The sequence below is a fragment of the Rattus norvegicus genome, chromosome 1 (assembly GCF_021556685.1).
Source record: "Rattus norvegicus strain SHRSP/BbbUtx chromosome 1, alternate assembly SHRSP_T2T, whole genome shotgun sequence".
Lineage (NCBI taxonomy): Eukaryota > Metazoa > Chordata > Mammalia > Rodentia > Muridae > Rattus > Rattus norvegicus.
The window spans coordinates 107,245,218-107,271,720 of record NC_141534.1 but is presented as its reverse complement, the minus strand read 5'-3'; the positions used below and the strand labels follow the sequence as shown (position 1 = coordinate 107,271,720).

Genomic DNA, 26,503 nt, shown 5'->3' with positions numbered 1-26,503 from the left:
CTGTCCTTTGCATGGAAGTCGGTGGGGAGGGAGGGGCCACGTCCATCCACCCCTGCAGGCTTCTGCAGCATTCCATTCAGAGAACAGCTGCTTGCTTCAGGGTCTGTAACTGCCTCGTGATCAGCTGCGTCACGCACAGTCAGCAGTCGGATTGGGTGGAGCTCTCAAACTGTTTCTCTGAAGAAATGGACAAGGTGGAGGAGCAGGGAACCCCAAGTAGCCGCCATCTGAGGAATAGGACAGGCAAGAGGGATTAAGGGATTTAACCAAGGATGCTCAAGGGCTTTAATTTTTTATCTCAGGAGTTGACGTTTAAGGTCAGCCCTGCATATAATTTCCAGGTCAGCCTACAAGAGACTCTGTCTCAAAGAAAGAAATACACACACACACACACACACACACACACACACACACGAAGATGGGGGCTGGAAACGGTGGGCTTATGAGTTATCTACAAGGACACAGGCCAAACCTGAGCTTCCTCAGTTGCCTGTCACCAGAACCTCAGAGTTCTTATCTGTACCTAGAGATGAAAGGAGTCCCACAGTGGTTAGCACAGCCACAAAGTCAAGCTGCTCTCATGTCTGGCTACTTCCCAAATATTTTCAGCCCCATTATATGGTCACGTCCCATTGTCTCCTCCTTGCCAGAAGAGCCAAAAAACTTCATAAACTTATATACTTGGGATATTTCATGTAAACAATCATACAGTGGCCTTTTGTGCCTGGTGGCCTCCACTTAGTGTTCTCAAGATTCGTCCATGCTGTAGCATGTGTCGTGGTGGTGGAAAGACCAGTGCTTGCTGGAAGAAACAGGAGGATCATCGGGTGCTTAGCATTACCCTTCGCTACCTAGTGAGTTTGGGGCAAGCTTGGAATGTGACATTCCAAAAACTGAAACAGGGGCTGAAGAGGTGTTCAGTGGTAAGAGCACTTGATGTTCAAGCGTAAGGACATGAGCTAGAATCCCCTACATCCATGGAAGAAGCCCAGCATGGTTGCGCATGCGTGTAACTCTAGTGTTGTATGGAGAGAGGCTCATCCCAGTTCTCTAGACAGTCAGCCAAACAACGAGCATCCAGTTCAGCGAGAGACACTGGCTCGAGTGAGCAGGATAGAAAGTGATAGTGGCGGACTCCTCAGCTCATGTTCTGCTCCTGCATGAATACACACTCACACTCTGGCCTGAATGCACACAGAAGATGCACACTTAAGTGCATACAATACACACACACACACACACACACACACACACACCATCTCTGTGCTGGAACTCACTCTGTAGAGAGGAATGGCCTCAAACTCAAAGAGATTTGCCTACCTCTGCCTCCCAGGAGTTAGGATTATGGGTGTGGCTTGAATATGGTTGGCACAGGGAGTGGCACTGTTAGGAGGTGTGGCCTTGTGGGAGGAAGTGTGTCACCATGGGGTGGGCTTTGAGACCCTTCTAGCTGCCTGGAAGCCAGTCTTCTCCTGCTTGCATTCAAAGAAGACGCAGCACTCTGAGCTCCTGTAGCAGAGTGTCTGCCTGGCATGCTGTTAATGGACTGAACCTCTGAAACTGTAAGCCAGCCCCAGCTCCGGAAAAAAAAGAACCAAAAAAAAAAAAAAAAAAAAAAAAAAGTTGCCGTGATCATGGTGTCTCTTCATAGCAATGGAAACCCTAACTAAGACAACCGGTTAATACAACTTTTTTTGATTGTGACATTTGTTGGTGGACATGTGAGTTGTTTACAGATTTTGTCTATTAGCTGCTGTGTACTTTAACACACAACTTTCGGTCTGACCCCTGCTTTTAATTCTCTGTGGTGTATATTTGAGTGTGGGTGTATGCCTGTGCGTGTGTGTGGAGGGGGTGAGTGCACATCACTTGTCTCTTCCTCCCCTGGGATCAAATTCACTTTGTCAGTCTTAGCAGCCCCTGTACTTTCTGATGTTAACATTAAAAATATGCATAAGTAAACTTAAAAGGAAAACAAAACTATTAATGTCAGATGCCAGTAAGAGCCTAGCTGATCATTTTCTTTATCATTGTTGTTTTGAAACATGAACTCCCTACATAGCCCAGAAAAGCTTTGAACTTCTGATCCTCCAGCCTCCATACCCAGAACTTTGGGATTACCATCATGGACTGCACGCCTAAAGTTGCCGCAGACAATCAGGGCTACACAGAGAAATCCTGTCTCAAAAGACAAAAGGTTGCTTGCTAAGAAAAATCACTTAAAGCTATTCATCCTCTCTTTTTCGGAGCTGGGGACCGAACTCAGGGCCTTGCACTTGCTAGGCAAGCGCTCTACCACTGAGCTAAGTCCCCAACCCCAAAGCTATTCTTCCAACAATCCCTCATGTGGTTGTTATACAGACGTTTTAATAGTTAGCACATAGACAGTTGTTTTTGGAAGCTCGTTTCTTTCCAGCAGACACTGTGCCCCACACTGGCCTCCAGGTGGCACCAGGCCGCTGCTTCTGACCGAGTGCTTCCCCAGGGCTCAGTTACACAGACTTACTGGTGTTTTGAATCTTTGGTTTGTGGCCAGTGAGATGACTCAGCAAGTAAAGGCTCTTGTCCAACCTGACGATCTCAATTCTGTCTCCTGACCCACACAGTCAAAGGAGAAAATCTTCCCTGAAAGGCGTCATCTGATCGCAGCAGAAACAGGTACACGCACAAAATGGATAAATTAAGATAATAAATTAAGAAAAGTTTTCATTTTCTTTTTTTTTTTTTTTTTTTTTTGGTTCTTTTTTTCGGAGCTGGGGACCGAACCCAGGGCCTTGCGCTCCCTAGGTAAGCGCTCTACCACTGAGCTAAATCCCCAGCCCAAGTTTTCATTTTCTATGTGTGTGTGTGCGCGTGAGTGTATTTTATATATATATATATATATATATATATATATAATCTCTCTACACATACATATATGTTGGGGATTTAGCTCAGTGGTAGAGCGCTTGCCTAGCAAGCGCAAGGCCCTGGGTTCGGTCCCCAGCTCCGAAAAAAAGAAAAAAAAAATACATATATATATATATATATCTGGCTGTTGTATACATACATACACACTCACTCATGTATGAGGCCTGTCCTGCTACATAGCAAAACACTGATTTAAACAAACAAACAGACAGACAGACATTGGGCTGGAGAGATGGCTCAGCGGTGAAGAGCACCGACTGCTTTTCCAGAGGACCCAGGTTCAATTCCAAGCACATTCACAACTACATGTAACTCCAATTGCAGAGACTCTTAATAGGCTCTTGACTTCCTTCGAGGCACCAGGCACACATGTAGTGCAAACGTCCATGCAGGTAAAACAGACATACACATAAAAGAATAAAAGTTTTTTTTTTTTAATTGAAGATCCCCTCAAGAACGTTTCTTTTATTTTTTTTTATTTATTATATATAAGTACACCACTGTAGCTGTCTTCAGACACACCAGAAGAGGGCACCAGATCTCATTCTAGATGGTTGTGAGCCATCATGTGGTTGCTGAGATTTGAACTCAGGACCTCTGGAAGAGCTGTCAGTGCTCTTAACCACTGAGCCATCCCTCCAGCCCCTCAAAAACATTTCTTTGTGTGGGATGTATCTATGAATGCTTACTAAATCACAATTAAAAGACAAAAATGGGGGTTGGGGATTTAGCTCAGTGGTAGAGCACTTGCCTAGGAAGCGCAAGGCCCTGGGTTCGGTCCCCAGCTCCGAAAAAAAGAACAACAACAACAACAACAAAAAAAAAAAAGACAAAAATGAAGAAAATATCAATGCGTTTAAAAATCAATATTTAACCCATTACATGTTTACGTAGCCATACGTTTGGTCAACCTTACTTGGTGCCATGACAAAGAAGAAACCTTCAAAACCCAAGTTTAAGAGCCAAGTTTATGGTTGAGTTGGTAAGGCCTCATGCCTTTTCTAGGTCATACCAAAAGGGAGATGACCAGACTCTGCATAGAGAATGAATGACCCACTTTTGAATCATCTCTGGGCACGGGAAAGTTACAAAGAAGCCACATCTGGGCACAGGAAAGTTACAAAGAAACCAAGTGGCTTCTGCTGGGAACAAGCAAAAGAAACTTCTCAGTGCTACCATTCATTTTTAGACTCCATCTAATCCTAGGGAGGAACCAAATTCAAGGTCCCAGGCCCGAGGGCAGCTGGGGACTTCCCAACAGCTGAATGGCTTCTGTTGTAAACAGCTAAGTCCAGACATCTCAGGGACAACTTCTCCATCCCTCTGACAGGATCAAACTAAGTTCATGTTCCCAGACCTAAGAACCAACTCCTATCCTGATTGATGGAAACTCCCTTGTTCAATTTCATACAGACTTGATTACAATAAGGTTTTTTTAAAGATGTATTTATTTAATCTTATATATATGAGCACACTGTCTTCAGACACACCAGAAGAGGGCATCGGATCCCATTACAGATGGTTGTGAGCCACCATCTGGTTGTGGGTGCTGGGAATTGATCCCAGGACTTCTGAAAGAGCAGCCTGTGCCCTTACCTCTGAGCCATCTCTCCAGCCTAGAGTCACACTGGATTTAAGCGGACCCTCTAACAGTTTTGGCAACAGCTCATCACACAAACTGCAAATGCCTTAACAAAAATGGTTTAAGAAGGTTTTTATTTTCTTTTTAAAATCCAGAAATGAGGGGTTGGGGATTTAGCTCAGTGGTAGAGCGCTTGCCTAGCAAGCACAAGGCCCTGCGTTCGGTCCCCCAGCTCCGAAAAAAAGAAAAAAAAATCCAGAAATGAGTTTTTACAAAAAGATGTATTCATTTTATGTAGGAGTGCTCTATCTGCATGAACACCTACACGCCAGAAGAGGGCAGCAGATCCCGTTATAGACGGTTGTGGACCACTGTGTTGTTACTGGAATTGAACTCAGGACCTGGAAGAGCAGACAGTGCTCTTAACCACTGAACCATCTCTCCAGCCTGAAATGACTTATTTTTATGTTACATGAACAAACACCCATGGCCTCACCCCTGAAATGTAGGGACACACAGATGACCTTGAGAAAGAACCCAGTGAAGGACATACGATCTAGACTGCAGCAGGGAACAGCCAGAGCCAAGAGGAGGAAATGAGCAAAGGACTTGCAGCTGGCCCGTCACAAAAAAGGGTTTCGGGGTTTTTTGTTTGTTTGTTTGGTTGGTTGGGTTTTTGTTTGTTTTGTTTTCTGAAACTGTGTTGCCTGGCTGTCTTGGAGCTCTAGAGACCAGGCTGGCTTCGAACTCATGAGATTCACCTACCTCTGCCTCCCGAGTGCCCCATGGGATTAAAGTCATGTGCCAACACTGCCTGGGCAAAAGTGAGGATTTTTACAGGAAGATTGAATCGATGGAGGGAAGAAAGTGTCCCAGGGGCCTGTAGACTTTCCCCTGGGTCCCCTTGGCCCCTGACCTTTCCTTGAGCAATAACTTGACAAAAGGGAATGAGTTGTGGCAATGGGTCAGTTGGGGCCCAAGAAACTGGAATTCCTATCCCAAGGCTGGCTGCCTTGCTCTGATAACATCTGCCAGATAGACCTGCAGACTCTCGCTCCAGCTAATTTGATCAGCAATGACATGGCAAGTCCAAAATAAAAGCAGGCAGGAAACAGAGGCAGGACTTGAATCCAGATCTGTAGCCGGGTCTTAATCACCTCTCTCTAGAGGCCCATGTGGGCCTTATTCAAGTGTGTGTGCCAGGGATTGGGACCATTGAATCACAGATATGGACACAGTGCTGTGATCTTTCTAACTCCTGCAACAGTCAGAAAAAATTAGGGACTCGCTTCAGTAGGTGGCCCGCCCTGTCGGAGGAGCTGATGTCCCTGAAAGACACAATTATAGAAGCCCTTTGATGTCAGATGGATGGGAGCAGATGAAGGCCAGGAGGCCAGAGAGGAAGCTAGGATAGAGACCGGCAGAAGACCAGGTCAGAAGTCAGGCCGAGGGGGGACACAAGGAGCGACAGGGCAGTCGGGGGCCTCGAGAACAGGGCTTGGGCACCAATGAAATGTAAGAAGGGAAGAGAGCCTGAGAAATCTGGTGTGTCCAACTGCAGTAAATGGGGTTCAATACTAAATTACAGAAGGAACCCTCAGGTCAGAAAAGTCCTCAGGCAGGGTCCCTGATAATAAATGCCCCCAGCATCTCAGAGTGGCGCTTAGAATATGACAACGAATGTCTTGTTCTTTGGCATTTTATTTCAAAATTGCAGCAAGGAGAGAGAGACGGAAAAAAAAAAAAAAAAGACATGAAGAGCACCGGGGATCCGGCCTGAGAACGGAGATCGAGAAGAAGCCAAGGTTCTCTCTTGAACACCAGGACGCGGAGCAGCTGAACTGAGGTGGGGTCCAAATTACATGGGTCCCGCCCTTAAGGCTTTGGAGTGTAACTTCCACGTGAGGGTGCCAGAGAGCCAGCAGTCTGGAACGACCTTTCCCTATTGCACTTCTCTTGAGTCTCTGGGAGGCGAGGACGCTGAACTGGATGCTGCACGTCAGCGGATCCAACCAGGTAGGGCACAACCTCCCTAACGTCACACACGAAGCATCCAATCGTGGGCACTGGTTCCGTACTGCGGGACAACGAAGGTGCCTTAAAGATACAGCTGCACTACAACTCCCAGTAGGCCCTGGAGCATCGCAAGCTGGCCGCTCTCAGAGCTGCGCCCCAGTGCCTTATGGGAAGTGTAGTCCTTGACCTGGAGACCCGCCAACAATTCCAAGGGATCAAGAGAGTTGCAAAAGCTTTGAAGGCTCTTGGGAAAAGGCACTTTAAGCTCAGATGTTTAGTGCTAGGTGCCAACATGGGGCCAGGATACCAGTTACCTCAGGTCCTGCTCAGGGAAATGAGCCCAGAGGTTCTCTAGAAGCCCTCTTGGCTCACAAGAGGAAACGCACCAGAGGCTTGTAAGAGGAATCATTCAAGGCCAGGGAGGGGCAAGGGAAAAAGGTTTGCCATGCCAAAGGGACATCCCAGAACTTCAGGAGTCGTGGAAGGCCCATTTTATTTTATTTTATTTTATTTTATTTTATTTTATTTATTTATTTATTTATTTATTTATTTATTTATTTATTTATTTTTGTGGCCAACATCCCAGAGTCTTTATGACCTAAAACCTCAGAGACTTGTGGAAGGGGGTATTTCCCGTGCTTCTGGCCACAAGTATTCAGAGGAAAGGAGGAGTTAATCAGTTGTTGGTCCCAAATTCATGAGCTTACCTGAATAGCCTTCAACTCCTTCTGGAAGCGCAGGATGAGTTCCGGCCCATTTTCCATGGTAGGAATGTGGAGTTGCTAGGGAAAGGCAGCCATGAGGATGGGGCACTTCCCTTCTTTCTCTCCCACCCACCCCGGCAGCTCTGTCTCACCTTGCCTTCATATAGGATTTGGTGCACTGGGCAGACCTGACAAGCAGTGCCTGAGCCGAAGACTTCTCGCACCCGGCCCTCCTCCAGTGCCCGCTTCAATTCCTTCATAGTGACCTTGCGTTCTGCCACCCGGAACTCACCCTGCAGAACAAGGGCACAGAAGCACTCCAGGACCCAGACTCCTGTCCTACTGCAGACCACCATCACTCCCTCCCTAAGGCTACTGGAAAAGACAGAGGCCCAGGGATGGGAGATGGACCCAGAAACGAGGGCATGGCAGTGGGCCAGGCTTCCACCACCGTGCCACAACTCAAGACACTGGTCCAAAGATTCAGATGCCATGCAGGCCCTACCCAAGTCCTGGCCAGATCCAGCAGGCTTTGTCGAACCACTCCGGGGAGGATGATGCCATCCAGTGGGGGGGTTGCCAGCTCCAGTTCTAAGTCAGGGAGGACAGACGGGTGTCACTGCTTCCCACCCTTAAATGGTCTCCCCTTTCTTTTTAGAAGTCACCTGCCCAGGATTCCGAGACCTCGCAGCCCAGAAGGAATCAGACAGGATATACAGGGTGTGGGTTAGGACATGAGTAGGCTCACCTCCGTCTTCATGAGTCCAGTAGACAAAGATGTTCATGGTTCCCACCTCGGTGAGCTGGTGGTCCGGCCCGTACAGCCAGAGGACCTGCTCGCAGCCTTTCTTCTGGGCTTCTTGTTGCACAGCCACAGTGGGGCCGTAATTCCTGGGGGGGCAGCCTGGTCAGACTGGGCAGAGAATTCCCCATCCTCCCCACAGTACAGTCAAGGAGGAGTCTCCTTCCCCAACTCACAGCACAGCTGTGGTGCTCTAAATCTGCAGGACAGACTCCGTCACCTAATAGCTGAGGTCAAAGTTGGGGCCCAGCGTGGTGGGCCCCATTCCCTGCCCCCAGCTCCTCCTTTCTCAAGCGTCTGGGATTAAGGTCACGGGTGTAGTGACACCAAGCAGATTTCCTCACTCTACTTTTTGGTTTTTTTTTTTTTTTTTTTAAAGATTTATTCATTTATTATATATAAGTACACTGTAGCTGTCTTCAGATACACCAGAAGAGGGCACCGGATCTCTTTACAAATGGTTGTGAGCCACCATGTGGTTGCTGGGAATTGAACTCAGGACCTCTGGAAGAGTAGTTGGGTGCTCTTAACCGCTGAGCCATCTCTCCAGCCCGGGGTTTTATTTTTTGAAACAGGGTTTCTCTGTGTGTCCCTGGGATCAAACGCTTATGTGGGGGCTAGAGAGATGGCTCAATGGTTAAGAGCACTGACTACTCTTCCAGAGGTCCTGAGTTCAAATCCTAGCAACCATCTGTAATGGGATCTGATACCCTCTTCTGGTGTGTTTGAGGACAGTGTACTCATTTACATAAGATAAATACATCTTTAAAAAGGGGGTGGGGCGGCTTGTGTTGCCTTGCACTGCTGGTTCTTCTTTTTGTCTTTGAGGCAGGGTCTCTAGAAATAGAGGTTGGCCTCAGAGTCACCATGCAGCTGAAGTTAGTGTGGAACTCCTGACCCTCTTGACCACTCCTCCCAAGTGCTGGGAAGACAGCCATGCACTCCTTCAGCAGCTCTCATCCTGTTTTAACCAGTAGTGTGTGAGCCACACCAGATTTTTCTTACTCATACAAAGTTCCCAGTGTTCAAGGCCAGGATCCCAGTCCATGTTCTGAGCCTTGTGAAAAAAAACTGGCCCTGTGCCAAATGTGGTCGAAACGTATCCGCCATGTTTTTCCTTTTCTTTCTTTGAACTCAGGATCTTCATATGTTTAGTAAATATTCTTATCACTGAGCTCCACCCTACCCCCTCTTTGGGGGATTCTAGGCAGGGGTTTGACCACTACACCACCCCCAAAGTCCCTCACTGGGGGATCCTAGGCATAAGCTCTACTGCTGATCCACAGCCTTCAGCTTTCTTTCTCTCTTTCTTTCTCTCTTTCTTTCTTTCTTTCTTTCTTTCTTTCTTTCTTTCTTTCTTCCAAGATTTAGTTATTTTATATATGTGAGTACTGTCTCTGTCTTGAGAGGGCATCTGATCCCATTACAGATGGTTGTGAGCCACCATGTGGTTGCTGGGAATTGAACTCAGGACCCCTGGAAGAGCAGTCAGTGCTCTTAACCACTGAGCCATCTCTCCAGGCACCCCACAGCTCTCTCTGTAGCCCTCCTGCCTCAGCCTACTGAGCAGCCAGGACTATGACCTACATGGCTGTATGCCACCACGCCTGGCTTCTCTTACTGCTTTTGTAGCCAAGAAACCACAGGTGAAGTGTCACCTCTTAAATAGAACTTTCGCAAGATCTGAACCTTGTAATTGAGATTGCAGATCTGGACACTAGGGTGCCACCAGTCCAACTGCCCTCAGGGGGTTCAGCTGGCTTGGCCTTGTCTGTGTCTCCAGCTGCAGCCAACAGATGGCCTGACCCCCAGAAGACCTCATAGATGTGTTCTGAAGTGACCTGAATACCTTCCTGTGTGTCCACACTTCCTTGTTCCAGCATGACAGTAGTTTATACCCAATCTGATCCCAGGAGACTTAGCCACCTCCTGACAATATATTGTGTCAGGGCCTTTGGCAACACAGAATGTTGGGAAGTTCATAGGGTCAGAATGGAGACGAGGCCCAAGTCATGTTGTGGGGAGCTATGCAGAGAGTGCAGCACAGGTGACCCGGAAGACCTAATGGTCATCTGGCTTTCTAGAGGCTTCCAGGGGGCTCAGTTCTGGTCTTCCCATTGACCCATCTCTATTCAAATAAAAGACACCCCATTCTCCTTTGGCCTTTAGTGTCAGGCACCAGGGATGACAAAGGACACAAGAAAGCCAAGATCCCAACTGCAGAGCCAGTGACAATAGCTTTTCATCCCAGCACCCAGGCGCAGGCCCTACCAAAAAGCACATGGAACACTATAGCTCGCCCTCTCACAGCATCTCCAGCTCCAAGGCACAACTCCCTGGGCATGTGGGAAGCTACTTACCCCCCCAACTTGCAGTCACCGACCCCACCAATCCAGGCTCTGACGAATGAGGGGTCCGCCAGGAGGGAGACAGGTGTCATGGAGTCTCCGGGGAAGTAGGAGCCCACAGGGCACAGAATGACGAACAGGAGGGCTTGTGTGACCATTCCAACACCCAGGGAGGGCTATGATAGGCAGAGGGGCAGCATCAGACCAAGGAGTCCTCACTTTAGCCTCCTCTTCCCTTAGACCCAGGGTCCAGGCCCAGCCTGTGTGTTCCCCAGACAGAGATGGGCGTGTCCTCAGCTCCCACTGCAGCGCCTACCTCATTTCCAATAAGCACCGGCCGCACATAGAGGCTTGTTCCATTGCCATCGGGAACCCAGTCTTTGTCTACTTCAATGAGCTGGCGGATGCACTCCAGCAGTTCCTGCTTGTCAAAGTCCTGGGTGGATTCCATAGGATTCAGGGTCCAGATTCTCTCTACCACCCTCTGCCCTCTCTCCTAGGACGAACTGGCCACTTACTGGCAGGCAGAGGCGCCTTGCAGAACGTAGCATCCTGTCCATGTTGAGCCAGGGCCGGAAGAGGCGTACCTGCTTGTCTCTGCCTTTATAAGCTTTCAAGCCTTCAAAGAGCTGCAGGGGCAGGGAGAGGAAGGGTGCTCATGAATGGGCCCCACGGCATGGAGATAGCAAGAGATACATTGATGCACACGGAGACAGAGAAGGGCAGAGTGATGGAGGGAGAGACATGGAGATGCCAGGAAGCACAGTACAAGGCAGGCATGTAACACAAGCCCCTTATCTCAACTCAAGGGCAGAAGAAGACCATGCCCACTTAAGGCCATCTCAAGGGAAGCCAGGTCTATAGGGGGAGATCCAGTCTTGAAAACATGCAAGGGAAAAAAATATTCACTTAATATACAATATTCTCCTACATAGTTTTAAAAAGCTGTCCTAAGGAGCTAAAGAGATGGCCTAGTGTGGTTAAGAGCACTGACTGCTCTTCCAAAGGACCCAAGTTAGATTCCCAGCACCTACATGATGACTCACAACCATCTGTAACTCCAGCTCCAAGGAAACTGATGTCCTGCTCTGGCCTCTGCAGGAACTGCTTACACAGTGTGGTGTGTGTGTGTGTGTGTGTGTGTGTGTGTGTGTGTGTGTGTGTGTGTGTGCACGCATAAACTAAACTAAAAATACTAAAATAAAATACTAAACTAAAAATTTTAAATCTTTTAAAACAAATTCCAAGTTGGTAGAAAACAGCCTGAGAGACAGTTTACAAAAAAGGAAGTATCAATGAGTCTTTTTTTTCAATTATTTTGTTGTACTTCTTTGGGAATTTCATATGTATGTACATCAATGGGTTATATACATGTCACAGGGCCAGCATCATTTACTTTATTCAAAATATATTTTTTTTCTTTTTTTCGGAGCTGGGGACCGAACCCAGGGCCTTGCGCTTGCTAGGCAAGCGCTCTACCACTGAGCTAAATCCCCAACCCCTATTCAAAATATTTTTTTTTTTCCGGAGCTGGGGACCGAACCCAGGGCCTTGGGCTTCCTAGGCAAGCACTCTACCACTGAGCTAAATCCCCAATCCCTCAAAATATTTTTAAGGTTTATTTGATTTTTAATTTTGTGTACAAGCGTGTGTCTGTGTATGGTGTATGAATACGAATGCAGTGCTCACAGAGATCAGGGGCGTCTGGTCCCCTGGAGTTGAAATTACAAGGTGCAAACTACTTAATATGCTGGCAACTGAACTCTCCAGTCTTCTGCAAGAGCAATACCTGCTCTTAACTACAGGGCCCCAACATAATTGGGGAGGGGGGATGTAAATTTAAATGAATTTGAGGCTCCCGAGATGGTTGTTAGTAAAGTGCTTGCTGTACAGTCCTGAGGTCCTGAGTTCAGTATCCAGCAACCACATTAAAAAATCAATCAGAGGGGCTGGGGATTTAGCTCAGTGGTAGAGCGCTTGCCTAGCAAGCGCAAGGCCCTAGGTTCAGTCCCCAGCTCCGAAAAAAAAAAAAGAAAAAAAGAAAAAAAAATCAATCAGGGCTGGAGAGATGGCTGAATGGTTAAGAGCATTGGCTGCTCTTCCAGAGGTCCTGAGTTCAATTCCCCAGCAGCCACATAGTGGCTCACAACCATTTGTAATGGGATCTAATGCCCTCTTCTGGAACTCAGGTGTACATGCAGATAGAGCACACATATACAATAAATAAATAATTAAAAGAAAATAATCAAACAAACAACAGAGCAAGATGGACAGTAACTGACAAAGACACCCCACTGGCTGTCACCCTCTGCCAACACACACACACACACACACACACACACACACACACACACACACACACACAGTTGTAGCCCCAGTTGTCCTGGAACTTGATTTGTAGACAAAACTGGCTGCAGAGAGCTGCCTGCCTCTGCCTCTGCCTCTGTCTCTGCCTCCTTAGTCTGGGGTTAAAGGTGAGTACTGTACCTGCCATTGTGAGAACTTTTAAAGACTCTGTGGCTATTCAGCAAGACTTCTTTCTGGGGAACAGGCTTGGGCAAGTCGGTATGGGAAATGGATACAAGTTCTAAAGAGAATATTGTAGCAACCCTGTTCAAAATGGCATACTTGCCCTTTCACTTAGCTTAGAACTTGGGCAGAGAGATACACTTGCATTCAGAGGAAAAGATAGGAATACTGGTCTTCACTGCAACATTTTTTTTTTTTCTGTCTCAAGGCTACAAAGAACCCAAATGGCCAAAAATGGGTGACTATCTAATGAACAGTACTGTCGATGTTTTGTAATCTGTAAAAATGTCTCTGTCCTTCCTTGTCTGCCTAAGGCACCTTCTGATTGACTAAAGCAAAAACCCTAAGACCTATAGCAAAAGGCAGAATAGTAAGGTGGGACTTCCAGAGAGAGAGAGAGGGCTGGAGAGATGGCTCAGTGGTTAAGAGTACTGATTGCTCTTCCAGAGGTTCTGAGTTCAAATCCCAGAAACCACATGGTGGCTCACAACCATCTGTAATATACATTAGATAAATAAAAATTAAAAAAAAAAAAGTTTTGTCCCAGAGAGAGAGAGAGAGAGAGAGAGAGAGAGAGAGAGAGCGCCTCCAGCTTCGCTTGGCCCGGCTGTTGTAGTGCCCACATCTTTCCTTTTGTCATAGGCCACTGTTGTGCTCAAACATGTCAGTTTGCCATTTTAGTGGCAGGGCAGCTGGCAACCCATCAGCAGTGGCTCCCCCATGTAGCATCAGCCCCTGCTGCCCTGCTAATGGACAGACTGGACTGCCCCTGCCTAATTCCTTTATTAGGAATTTCTCCTCTTCTATAGCCTGTGTCTAATACTGGAGAAATGCTAAGCTGTGCTTCCCCATGTGGACATAGATCTCATCCCCATAGATTTATGGCTATATTAGCTTCTATATGACGTTAATTTTCCTATCTACCTTCACAAGCATCCAGTTCACTTTAGACCTCATTTTACCTGAGACAATGTCCCAATTTTTAAGAGTTCTGAACCCTTTGAAGTGGCCAGGCTGCATTGCAGGAATCTTGTAAAGTTCTTGTTACATCCGCCCTGTATCCACTGAGTCTGCAATCTCACTTCCATATAAATGTAGTTTTAACCTTGGTCTCCTATCATTTATAGTAGTTTGCTTTTGGCATCTTTAGAATCTCTTGCTTTATCCATAGGAGCTGCTCTATGTCTCTGGTAAATGGTAAGTTTTGAGCAGTGGTTTGTCCTATCCGGCTTTGATTTTTCTACCTGTTTTTCAGAACAGTCTTTCCTTGGTGGGCAAGAAATGAACAGCTCATGTTGGGTTTTGTCCAGCCTTACACTGAAGATACTCCAGCGTACGTCTCCAGTGAACGAAGCGGTTTTGTTTGCATATTAGAATATAAGGCAGGGCTGGGGATTTAGCTCAGTGGTAGAGCGCTTACCTAGGAAGCGCAAGGCCCTGGGTTCGGTCCCCAGCTCCAAAAAAAAAGAATCAAAAAAAAAATATATATATATAAGGCATATCACAGTACACTACATGATCCTAAGGACAAGAGTTGTAGAAAGATCAAATCGGACTTTAAAAGAGAGGCTGGATAAACAGAAAGGTGTAACACCGGCCCCAGAAGTAGATTACACAGAGCTTATAAACTCCATACTCTTAAAAACCAATGAGCGAAGAAAGAAAGAAAGAAAGAAAGAAAGAGAGAGAGAGAGAGAGAGAGAGAGAGAGAGAGAGAGAGAGAAAGAAAGAAAGACAGCTGAGAGACACTGGATTTTGGAAAAACCTGCTGATTTTAGGGATGTCGTAAATTCAGAATGGAAGGCAGGAAATGTATTATACATTGGGGAGAGGTTTTGTCTATTTCAAAAGAAGAAAAGCTATGGATTCCTTCAAAATTAATAAAGTTAGATTTGACTAGGGGAAACCTCCCGAAAATCTTGGCTATAGACATGAAGAAAAAACCAAGAACAACCCAACAGGTAAAATATAGGCTGATCCCTCTACGTGAGAGCAGCTCTGAGACTCTCTGAGACTGGCTGAGACTGGCTGAGACATGTGGGACGTCAGCTAAACATGGCCAGGAAATCTTGTTGCTACAGAGTCTTCGGGACCAATCATGCCGTCCTTTCTAATGGCATGGATGGAGGTTTATAGAGCAGCTTGGTTATACAGTTCAAATACACTTGTAAAGTTTGGTCCCTTTGATACCTTTCACCTGCGCAAACAAAGAACAGAGAGTCATCTTTAACTGAGCTGTACACACTGCATATTCCATATACACGTTGATGCAGAAATGTATATTACCTCTAGAAGTTTTTTATGTTAACGGAGCAAAAGAACTAGACACAAGAGAAGACAAAACAAACAGCCCAGGTGATCCAAACTTAGCCTGCTTCAAACACTGTTCCCTCAAAAACCTACATCCAAGGCAGTTTCAAAGCTGCTGACCCCAGTGGGCCAGCCTTACAGTCTGTACCAAGAAGGACTTCAGCTGAGCCCTGCACTTCCCTGTCAGAAAGAGGGAGATTGGACAGCAAATCATACAGCTAGCATTCGTAGGACTTAGCCCATATCCCAATTTTCTTAGGACCCAAAAAAGAGACATTACCCCCAGACAGCAGGAAGTAATTTTAGGGAATGAAGCTCCATTCCCAAGAGTTGGGTTGGGTGTTTTTTGGTCTTTAGGAGGGTGATAAATGTTTGTTGTTATCTAAGGGGGGGTTGGTTACAAGTTGCTAATGGTCTTGGTCAGGGAGGAAACAAAGTAAAGAGATTGGATTCAGGGTTTCTTTCTCTTTCTTTCCTCTATCCTTCTTTCTGTCTTATGTGTTAGGGAGAAAAGAGGGAAGAGGGAAATGGGATGAAAAGAACAGAGGGGGAATATAAGAATAATAGGTTAAAAAAGGTAGATTATTGAGCTGGAGAGATGGCTCAGTGGTTAAGAGCACTGACTGCTCTTCCAGAGGTCTTAAGTTCAAATCCCAGCAACCACATGATGGCTCACAACCATCTGTAATGAAATCTGGTGCCCTCTTCTAGTGTGTCTGAGGACAGCTACAGTGTACTTATATGTAATAAATAAATCTAACAAAATAAGGCAAATTATTGAATCTAGTTCTAGGCTAAACAGCATTAATAAGCCAAATATTTTACATTTGGCATGGGTTTTGCATATTCATACGCAAGGAAGATTATATTTTGCTACATCATACTGTATGTTATGTTTCAACCCTTGTTTTAGGTATTGTACCTATGCAACTCATTTAAAAACATAATGTAAAGTTCTAATCTTTGAAAGTTACTATTACAAACTGTTTAGGATAAATAAAAAATGTAGGGGTTGGGGATTTAGCTCAGTGGTAGAGCGCTTGCCTAGGAAGCGCAAGGCCCTGGGTTTGCCAGGAGCCCCAGCTCCGAAAAAAAGAACCAAAAAAATAAATAAATAAATAAAAAATAATAAAAAATGTAAACTGGGGGCTGGAGAGATGGCTCAGTGGTTAAGAGCACTGACTGCTCTTCCAGAGGTCCTGAGTTCAATTCCCAGCAACCACATGGTGGCTCACAACCATCTGTAATGGGATCTGATGCCCTCCTCTGGTGTGTCTGAAGACAGCTACAGTGTACATAAAATGAACCTTAAAAAAAAAAAAAAAGAAAGAAAGTGAATTAGGTACAGAACTTTGGACTCATCAAGATAGGGTAGATCGGGGCTGGGGATTTAGCTCAGTGGTAGAGCGCTTACCTAGGAAGCGCAAGGCCCTGGGTTCGATCCCCAGCTCCGAAAAAAAAGAACCAAAAAAAAAAAAAAAAAAAAAAAAAAAAAAAAAAAAAAAGATAGGGTAGATCATATAGTACTTTCTCCAAGTTTGCTAAATGCTGGACTGGACACTGTGAATGTAACTTTTATCTGATCATTTTCGTAATTGTTCTTATTATATATAGCGTATTGATCTTAGAGAAAGAGCCTTTTGTTGGACTAAAAAGGGGAGATGATGGCGTGGCGATTTTTGCACACTGTGTAAAGCTGTGTCTCTGTCCTTCCTTGTCTCCCTAAGGCACCTTCTGATCGGTTAAAATAAAACCACTAAGGTGAAGCAAAAGGCAGAATAGTAAGATGGAGCTTCCAGAAAAAGAGAAAGGCAAGGGAGATTTGCCATCAGACTCAGAGGAAGCCAGACAGAGGGAACTAACCAGCCACATGACAAGCAGAATAGTACAAGCAGGTTAATTTAAGGTGAATGCTCGTTGGGGAGCAGACCTCAGCTAAGGTAAAAGCGCTGTAGACAGATACAAGCCTCCACGTCATTCTTTGGAGCTAGGGTGGGCATAGAGAGGTTCATGGTTACAACTGTGAGATGGAAGTCATGCTGCAGCAATGACGATGACAAGACTCCTTAAGGGTTGTCACAGGAAAATCAGATTGCTAGACTCCAAGACTCCAGCTCCAGCTTAGGGTCTCATTCCCTAGCCCCGGCTAGCCTCAAAACTGAAGTCCTCCTGCCTCGACCTGCTGGGTGCTATAGTATACCACCTCCCACAGGTCCTGAGAGCCTCACTACATCCAGGCTGGTCCTGCCCCTGTTCAGACTCCTGAGTTCCTCATCTCCTGTGGCCCTGTTGACACCCTAAGCCTCCGCTGCCACACCGAGAGCCCCACAGGCAGCCAACCTAGCTCTCCTGTCACCCTGAGCTGTCCCTTCTATGATTTTATCTTTGCTGGGAGAGCCCCACTTTCTTTCAGGACACAGAGTTCCGACAAAGCCGGATCTGCTCATCGTGGGTGGGAACTGGCTGTCACTTCATCTGTGTCCCAGAACACAGGTGATCTCAGGGAGAGAAGACAGATCCACAGAGGAAGAAACGCACAAAGCGCCTAGAGAGCTGAACTCAGTCGGGCGAGTCAGTGCACGCAGCAGGGCTGGTTGGGGCAGAGGCAGCCCGTCCCACCTGCAATGAGTAGTGCAGGCCGGAGCAGGCTGGGTGCAGTGTGAGGTTCTGGAAGGGCTGGATCCTTGGAGGGCCCCAGCCTGTCTTGCTGTTCCACTCCACCATCAGCATGTGGTCCGTGAATGTCTTCCCAAACAGCAGAGGCTGGCTAGGGGCTGGCTTCTTCTGTGGCTCTCTGGTCACCTGAACCTGGAGGTCTGCCGCCTGAGAGAAAACAAAGCAAAACAAAAAAACCAACAAGATAAAAACGGCATCTCAGGGGCTGGAGGGATGGCTCAGCGGTTAAGAGCACTGTCTGCTCTTCCAGAGGTCCTGAGTTCAAATCCCAGCAACCACATGGTGGCTCACAGCCATCTGTAATGGGATCCAAGGCTCTCTTCTGGTGTGTCTGAAGAGAGCAACAGTGTAGTCACATACAATAAATCTTTAAAAAAAGAAACAAAACAAAAAACAAAAAAAATCACCTCAGGCACCCGGAGTCATCAACCTAAGAGACTACAGCTTCCAGAAAGGGGGCAGATACCCAAGAAATACAGTGCTAGCTCTTCACAGCACCCAACAGCAGACAGCTAGATGACCTCTAAGAGATGCCTACATGCAGATGAGACCTGTCCTCCCTCAGACACAAGGGTACAGACCCCAGGCTTCCTCCCTCCTTTTACCTTGAAGTTGGAGGACACACATCTTCCGGGCACACATAGACGCCAGGGAATAGGCAGAAGCTTCCGGGCCCAGACCTAGGATGGAGAGAGAAATCAATATGACTGAGGAGAGGGCCAGAAAGAACAGAGGTTCTGGGCTGGAGAGATGACTCAGCGGTTAAGAGCACCCGACTGCTCTTCCAGAGGTCATGAGTTCAATTCCCAGCAACCACATGGTGGCTCACAGCCATCTGTGATGAGGTCTGATGCCCTCTTCTGGTGTGTCTGAAGACAGCTGCAGTGTACTTATATATAATAAATGAATAAATCTTTAAAAAAAAAAAAAGAACAGAGGTTCTGACACCCGCCTGCCACCTCTTGCTTGGGAGGCCCCTGAGGTTGGCTCTGTCACAGTCTCGGTGCATTCTAGACAGCCTGTGCTCTGCCCAAGTCCCCATCAGGATGCCTAGCCCAGGAAGACTAAAGTCAGCTCGGCCCCTCCACCATGCAGGGCAAAGTCGACAGAGGCGTGCCTTCTACTAGAGAACTTTGGCCACAGCTAGTAGACAGCTCAGACATGACTACGACCAGGGACAGTGAGCAGGTAAGGGAACACTCCTGGCTTGGGGGAGGGGGGTTTTGGGGGGGAAGACCTAATGAGAGTTAGAAAAGAATAGGTCATTTTTATCCCAGAATTCAGCAGCCCAGACCTCAGACCTCCTCCCCCAGACCCCAGTTCCTTTACCTCCTCCCTCGAACCCGGGGAATCCAGTTCCTTGACCTCCTCCCTCAGACCCTGGAAACCCAGTCCCTTGACCTCCTCCCTCAGACCCAGGAACCTGGTTCCTTGACCTCCTCCCTCAGACCCAGGAGTAATGGCCCATGTATTTCTCTATCAAACCAGAGCTCCAGATTCCAGCCCTCCTCCTTCCTACCCAGTGATCCTCCTTAACCTTCCTCCCTTAAACCCACAACTACAAGACTCCAACCCTCTTCCCTCAGACAGAGGAGTCCTAATGCTTACTCTTTAGGAATACCAGTTAGCTGGCTGTCCCTGCTACAGCCACCCCAGCCACACAGCTGGAATACTTTCACACTCGGGAGTTTTCACTGTCAGCGGCTGAAGGACAGCCACGTGCTAGCTCACTGCACATACTGTACACATCCGTGCTGACCTTCCCCGGGGTTAGCATGGAATTCAGGACTGGTTGTGTACAGGATGGTGGCCCCTTCCTGATATTTGGGCATCATGCTTTTCTCTGCAGACCAAGGAGAGGCAGGCAGCTGAGTCCCAAGTTTGAGGAAGACAGGATAACAGTATTTTCCTGCTGGGAGAGCTGAAAAGTGGCCAGTGAGGGGAGAGTCTTGCAGAAGTCATTGATCAATGGGTGAGTCTCAATGTCATATGGGTAAGTCTGGGCCAGGACACAGATTTCCTTTCTTTCTTCCTTCCTCCCTTCCTTCCTTTCTTTTTTGGAGGGGAGAGGGCTTGAGGCAAGGTCTTACTAAGTTGCCCACTGACCTCAAACCCACTCTAAAACCCAGTGCATGAAACTAGGATCTTCCTGTCTCCGATTCTGCACCAGACGGAATGACAGGCATGTGTGCCACCACAGCTGGCTCAGATAAGATCTTATCTATGTGTGTGTGTGCATTGTACATGTGTCTGTGGAGGTCACACTCAGATGGCTTCCTCGGGTGACTTCCACCATGTTTTTTGTTTGTTCGTTCGTTTTGAGACAGGGTCTTACTATGTAGTCCTGGCTATACTGGAACTTACTGTGTAGACCAAGCTGGCCTTGAACCTAGAGATCCTCCTGTCTCTGCCTCCCTAGTGCTGGAGTTAAAGGCATGTGAGCACAGCCCCAGCCCATCCTGTCTTTTGAGACAGGGACTCTGACTGGGTCCTGGAGTTTGCCAGTTTGGTTCAGATATCTACAGACTCCAGCTCACCAACAACAGCATTTAAGGACGAGTCACAATGGGCAGTGGTGGTGCACACCTCTAGTCCCAGCTCTCAGGAGGCAGGGGAAGATGAGTCTCTGAGTCCGAGGTCAGCCTGGTCTAGAGAGTAGTCCCAGGACAGCCAGGGCTACACAGAGAAACCCTGTCTAAAAAACCAAAACAAAACAAAACAACAAACGAACAACACCGGGTCAGCCATTGCGGTTCAGCCTTGTCTGGCCGGCACTTCGCCAGTGATGTCCATAGATGTGGTCTTAATGGTGTGGACCCCAGGGGCTTCTGGGGTGATCTAAGAGTGACGACCCCTCATTGTCTCTGTGTGTGGTGACATAAAGCTTGCTCAACACTGCCACCCTGCATCAGATACTCACAGTACCAGGGCAAGACAACAACCCTAGGTAGGGTAGCCAGCATGGAGGCAGGAGAGCGGAGGGAACCAAGAATATTTGTTTCATTTTAGTGGAGTAAGCCAGAAACGCTGGACAATGCAGAAAAGAGATGCTGAGATGAAGAAAAGATGGCGCTGGGGTTGCACTCAGTTGTAGAATGCTTGCCTGGCACGCAGGACTCCCTGGGCTTATTTTTTCCCCAGCAGCACACAAACCCTGCCATCCCAACACTTGGGAGATAAAGGCAGGAGGATCAGGACTCCGAGGCCATCCTTGACTACGCAGCAAGTTTAAGGCCAGCCTGGCCAATATAAGACCCTGTCATAAGATGGTGATGATGATGAAATGAGGGACCCGAGGGTGGTGGCACACACCCTTAATCCTAGCACTCAAGAGGCATGGGCATGCAGATCTCTGAGTTCAAGGCCAGCCTGGTCTACATTGTGAGACCCTGTCTCAAAGAAAAAAAAAAAAAAAAAAGAACCAGAGGCCAAGAGATGTCCAAAGAGTTATATGATTATAAAGAGGGGACCACTGAGATGACTTATTAGGTAAGGATTCCCATCAGCAAGCCTGAGGATCTGAGTCTGATACCCAGGACCCACAGACAATAAAAATGTAATGGTGCAAGGAGCAGGGATGGGCAATACTAGGAGAGGAGGGAAAAGCAGAGAGTCAGAAAAGTTCTCAACTGGGTTTGGTAGCACAAACCTATCGTCACAGAACTCAGGAGGCCAAAGTAGGAGGATTGCAAGTTCAAGCTCAGCTGCAGCTAAAGAGATCCAGGGGAAAGGAGGGAGAAAAGATCACATGGATTTGAGGCACAGAAAAGGCATTGTGCCAAGGTCCAGGGATGATGAGTGTGGTGACCTCAGAAGTGCTACCTTTGTCTTCCTGGAACAATTCTATAAGGCCAACAAGTCTTCTCTTGGCTCAAAGAACACCCCTCCCCCATCCCAGAGACTAGGATTTAAGTCTGAAGAAGGAGGGCAGATTGCAGGGGGGCTGCAGGAAGGAAGTATTAAAGGGTGGAAGCAGAATTTGGAAGCTAAAGGGGAGCGTGCTGGGCAGGGTCCCACATGATTTGGCCCTGAACCTTTCAGATCCCAGCAGCCCTAAACTACATTACAGTGTCCATCAAAGATCAGGATGGTCTTGTCAAAGCTCCACTCTCAAGTAATTCTAACAGAAAGGTGTTGTCCTTTCTCAGATAACAGTCGAACACCACCAGGCTATCTCATCAAATTTCAGGGCTCCTCCCATAGCCCCAAGCTGTCCTCATCACAGGACAAACTCTCCCTCAGACTTGTAGAAGTTCAAGGCTCTATTACAACCCTCAGGACCAACCCCTTACAGAGCCATGAGGAATCCTAACACAGCCCAGGGCTGTCTCCTGACCCATCCCAAATACATACTCCCCTCTACAGCCTAGGACTGTCCTTGGTAAGTCGTAAGGCTGTTTCTTTCAGACTCAAGCATCCCAAAGGCAGTCTAGGCTAGTCCTTGCAAGGATAGTCTTTGTCAAACCCCAGCCAGCAGGCTCCTGTTTACTCCAGAATTTTACTGTGTGGGCACTCACTACTAGGTATTCATAGCTCTAGGGAGGCTCATGTTCAGAGAGTCTCCATTACAGGGTAAAACTGTCTTCCTCAGAACCCAGATCTGTCCCATTAGAATTGAAGATTGGTCCAGTATGGCAAAGCTGTACCCATCCGAGACCACCACACTGTCAGAGCCTAGATTCTTGTCCCTGTCTTATCTCAAGACTGTCTGCATAGAACATTTTATTATTTCTGTCTGTCCCTAAGGCTTAAAGGCTTGTTCAGGAATTCACCAGCCTGGAGTAAGAACTTCTGGTAATCAGATACAAGGTAACAGCAAACATTTTTTCCCAAGGTTGTGACCAGCTGTTTGCACCCTTATTTATCATGTTCTCTTCAGATCACAGACTCTCAAGCAAGGCGGTGGTGGCCCAGGAGTTTAATTCCAGGACTCAGAAGGCTGAAGCTGCAGAGCTGTGAGTTCGAGGCCAACCTGGTCTACAGAGCAACAGGTATGCAGAGAAACCCTGCCTCGAAAAGAAAAACAAACAAACGAACAAACAAACAAAAGACGATAGATTCTCCAAAACTCAGCTGCTTGACCCTTGGTGAGCACTGACTGAAGTACTCTGGTCTGGAGAATCTTTATCATTTTGATGGACAATTTGGCTTGGATTACAAACCCAGGTCAGAGAGCCTCAGACATTCCAAGAAATAAGATCTTGGGTCCATTTCCCACCCAAGACCCTGTGCCAGGTCATACACAAAGTCCCAGAGCTCCTGGGCCCCTTGTCTAAAGGAACCCAAGTGCACGACACGCCCCAGCCACATCTTCCCCACACCCACTCCCCCCTGTACTTCTCCCATTACAGCTCTCCTCCATGGCTCCCCACTTCTGACCTCGCTCGCGGTTCAGATACCTCTCGCACCCGACTCGTGTCTACCCATTTTGCCGCTCGTTAAAGCCCGGTACTCCTTTCCAAGGGGCCCATCCGCCTCTGTGTGGGGCAGCGGAACCCCAGGGCACAGAGGAATGACGCCAACCCGGAAAGGCTGCACGCCAGTGGTCCACCCGGAAGTGCGCCCCCCATCAGGTTCCCCAGAGCCCCCAGCACCGATCGGCCACGCACCCACCTGTCCTAGTATAGCTGCAGCCATGATCCCGTGCGGCCGGTAACTGTGCCGGCCTGGGGCGCGGCCTGGTGAAAGGCATTCCGGCCCCGCCCTGCTCACGCCCCCTCCCGCAGATGGCTGCTTCTGCAAGCCTCACTTCTGCCAGGCGGTTCTTAGTGATAGGACCTCAGGGACCCAGACTCTGCTGTGAAAAACATGCGCTGGAACAGTCCAGATCTGTCATACACTCTCTCCCTCCTTGCCTTCACCCTGCCCTGCTCCATCCCAGCCACACTCAAGCCCAGCTAGGCATTTACCTTGGCTTTTGTTTTGCATTTGAGTACTTGGGGACTGAACCCACGGCCTTATAAGTGTTTGGGAAGCGCTCTAAGCACTGAAAACGGATCCCAGACCTTTAAATTTTTTATATATTGCCGGGCATAGTGGGACACGCCTTAATCTCAGCGTTTGGGAGACAGAAGTGGAGGATCTCTTGAGTTGAAAGTCATTCTGATCTACCTAATTAGTTCCAGGCCAGCCGGGGCTGTATGGTGAAACCCTGTCTTCAAACAAAAGGAGGTTGGAAAGGGCTGAACAGTTAAAACTACTGGGCTGCTCATCCAGAGGACTGGGCTCGGTCCTAGCACCCACATAGCTCATAACTGCCTGTAACTCCGGTTCCAAGGGATCCTAAGCTCTCTTCTGAATTCCACAGGCACTAGTCATGCACACGACACACTTACATACATACAAGCAATGCACACACAAAAAAACTTTTTACATTTTTCTTTCATTGATTGATTGATTTACAGACAGGGTTTCTCTGTGTAGCTCTGGCTGTCCTGGAACTAGCTCTGTAAACCAGGCTGTCCTCAAACTCACAGAGATCCTCCTGTCTCTCCCTCCCAAGCTGGAATTAAAGATGTGCCACTACTGCTTGCTATAAAAAGATTTTCTAAAATTAAAGCAGCAACAACAACAAAAACAATGCATCTTCACAGGAACTATCATTAGTGGCAAAGCCAGAGTGAGCAGCTTTGATAAAAAGGAACAGCTCGGGCTGGAGAGATGGCTCAGTGGTCCAGAAGTCCTGAGTTCAATTCCCAGCAACCACGTGGTGGCTCACAACCATCTGTAATGAGATCTGAAGCCCTCTTCTGGTGTGTCTGAAGATAGCTACAGCGTACTCACATACATTAAATAAAGAAAAGAAAGGTTTAATAATAATAATAATAATAATAATAATAATAATAATAATAATAATAATAAAGGAATAGCTCACTTTAAATGCCAGTGATAGGAGAAAGTGTACTTTAAGCCACGCCTGGTGTACCTGCTTGTGACCTAGCACCCGGAAAGCTGAGGCAGGAGGTTTGCTGCAAATGTAAAAAGCATCCTAAGTGAGAAAATTAGACTCTTGTCTCAAATAAATGAGACAAAAAGAATAGGACTTTGGAGAGAGAGGACAATGGGTAGGAGCTAAAACTTCTCACTCTGCACAAGGAGATAACATGTTCTTTGTAATCCTGAGATAAGCGCTTGAGTAAACACACACACACACACACACACACACACACACACACACACACAGAGTTCATGGGCCCATGGTTCATTGTGCCTCAAAGTTTCCTAAGACAGTAAAGCTCAAAAAAAAATTCATACATCAACCACAGGACCTCAGACTACAGCTTAGGTGCATGAACCACACCCCTTCATCCATATTAGGCTTCAGAGGTAGTGAGACGATCAGTGCCAGAAATCATATAAACACACACACACACACACAAATTAAGCTGCTGTGTCTATCTATGTAACTCTGCAGAATGTTCTCAGACTCAACAACAACAAGTGCTCTCAAATCCCAACACCGAATCACTGTTCTACAAACTGCCCAGGGCACAGTAACCAAACTACATCACACACTCTCCCCGGTAGACATTACCCGCCCCGCCCCCACCTCCCACTCTCCATTTCTAAACCTGCCCTCTTCCCTAACTCCTCCAAACTGCAGGGTGAAACGCACAGCAGCAAACGCCCCCGCCGCGGCCAATCAGAGATTGCCGCACACCTCTGCCATGGCCAATCCACAGCAGCCTTGCAGTTCCACCCCCTTACCTGGGGTGTGGGGAAGTTGCTGCGCCCCGCGCCCAACCTGGGGAGTGTCCAGAGCCTGCTCCTCCCCATCACACCCCCGCGGTGTCCTTCAGCCCCAAAACAAGCAATACAAATGCCAGCCTCCTCCCTCTGACCCACTTGTCTCAACTCTAAGACGCCGCATGGCGCTCAGGATTCTTCTGCCAGCCACTGTCACTACCGCACTGGCAAAGAGAGCAAAACTCCTCTCCCCTAAGGGCCAAGATTAAACGCAGGCGTATTATCTGCCAGTTACCTCTTTATTTAATTCTTCCCTGTGAGCCTTTTAATTAGTACAAAGGTGAAGCGGAACTATGTTCCCTGGAGACAGAAGTTGGTGCTTCTCCCGCCTGCTGAGAGGTCTCTGGGAGATACAGTTCTTTGGAGTCAAGAATGCACGTGGACTAAATGTAGCCAGAGAGGAAGTAATGTTAGTGTGGACAGACTTGTGTAAAGAACAGGAAACAAAAGTCTCCTTTCTGAATGCCAGCTGTTTTTATTTTTTATTTTTTGCTATTATATTTATTTATCTTTTTTTTTTTTCAAGACAGGGGTTTTTCTTTGTGTAGCCTTGGCTGTCGTGGAACTCACTCTGTAGACCAGGCTGGCTTCAAACTCACAGACACCCATCTGCCTCTGCTTCCGTAGTGCTGGGGTGAAAGGTGCAAGTTGTTTTCATGAGTGATGGATGAACCGTAAGTGGATTGAGAGCCTAAGGTGTTGGGGCTGAAGCTGGGAGAAAAACGGTACAGGTTGGAATTTGGGGTGGGAAATGCTACAGGAGGAGCTGGCAACATGTAGGTAGGGCCCCTTGTAAGAGGTGAGGTGGGGCCCCTTGTAAGAGGTGAGGTGGGGCTCAGTGGTAGAGCCCCTGCCTAGAAAACCCCAGTGAGGGGCTGGG

General features: G+C 47.5%; 1 protein-coding gene and 1 long non-coding RNA gene across 4 annotated transcripts; one reads left to right on the top strand and one right to left on the bottom strand.

The window, feature by feature from the left end:
- Positions 1–6,175: 6,175 nt before the first annotated feature.
- Positions 6,176–25,698, bottom strand: Bcat2 (branched chain amino acid transaminase 2). Of its 3 annotated transcripts, none has more exons than XM_087586872.1 (11): positions 25,585–25,698; positions 18,483–18,557; positions 17,821–18,024; positions 10,881–10,991; positions 10,679–10,798; positions 10,375–10,538; positions 7,961–8,103; positions 7,718–7,803; positions 7,365–7,505; positions 7,216–7,290; positions 6,176–6,569 (listed from the first exon to the last, which is right to left on the bottom strand). In XM_087586872.1, exons 1-11 carry the CDS (start codon positions 25,651–25,653, stop codon positions 6,531–6,533), a joined length of 1,227 nt encoding a protein of 408 aa, XP_087442998.1. In that variant the 5' UTR covers positions 25,654–25,698; the 3' UTR covers positions 6,176–6,530. The 3 variants fall into 3 exon arrangements, with proteins under 3 accessions (XP_087442998.1, XP_087443000.1, NP_071795.2); XM_087586874.1 differs by lacking the exon at positions 25,585–25,698 and adding an exon at positions 23,277–23,537; NM_022400.2 differs by lacking the exon at positions 25,585–25,698 and adding an exon at positions 23,491–23,521.
- On the top strand, positions 18,805–24,688 carry LOC102556190 (uncharacterized). The gene is made up of 4 exons (XR_015651429.1): positions 18,805–19,065; positions 19,727–19,849; positions 22,757–22,868; positions 23,229–24,688. It is a non-coding gene; the product is annotated as an uncharacterized LOC102556190 (long non-coding RNA).
- Positions 25,699–26,503: the final 805 nt, after the last annotated feature.

What these genes read in the sequence shown, in the direction of transcription:
- Bcat2 (XM_087586872.1), bottom strand. Translation starts at nt 25,653, where the DNA reads ATGGGGAGGAGCAGGCTCTGGACACTCCCCAGGTTGGGCGCGGGGCGC. An exon ending in GGTGACTGCAAGTTGGGGGG is followed by an intron (nt 8,104 to 10,374) that starts GTAAGTAGCTTC and finishes CTGCCCCCCCAG; the next exon opens with GAATTACGGCCCCACTGTGG. An exon ending in TGGATCTGGCCAGGACTTGG is followed by an intron (nt 7,506 to 7,717) that starts GTAGGGCCTGCA and finishes CTTGTTCTGCAG; the next exon opens with GGTGAGTTCCGGGTGGCAGA.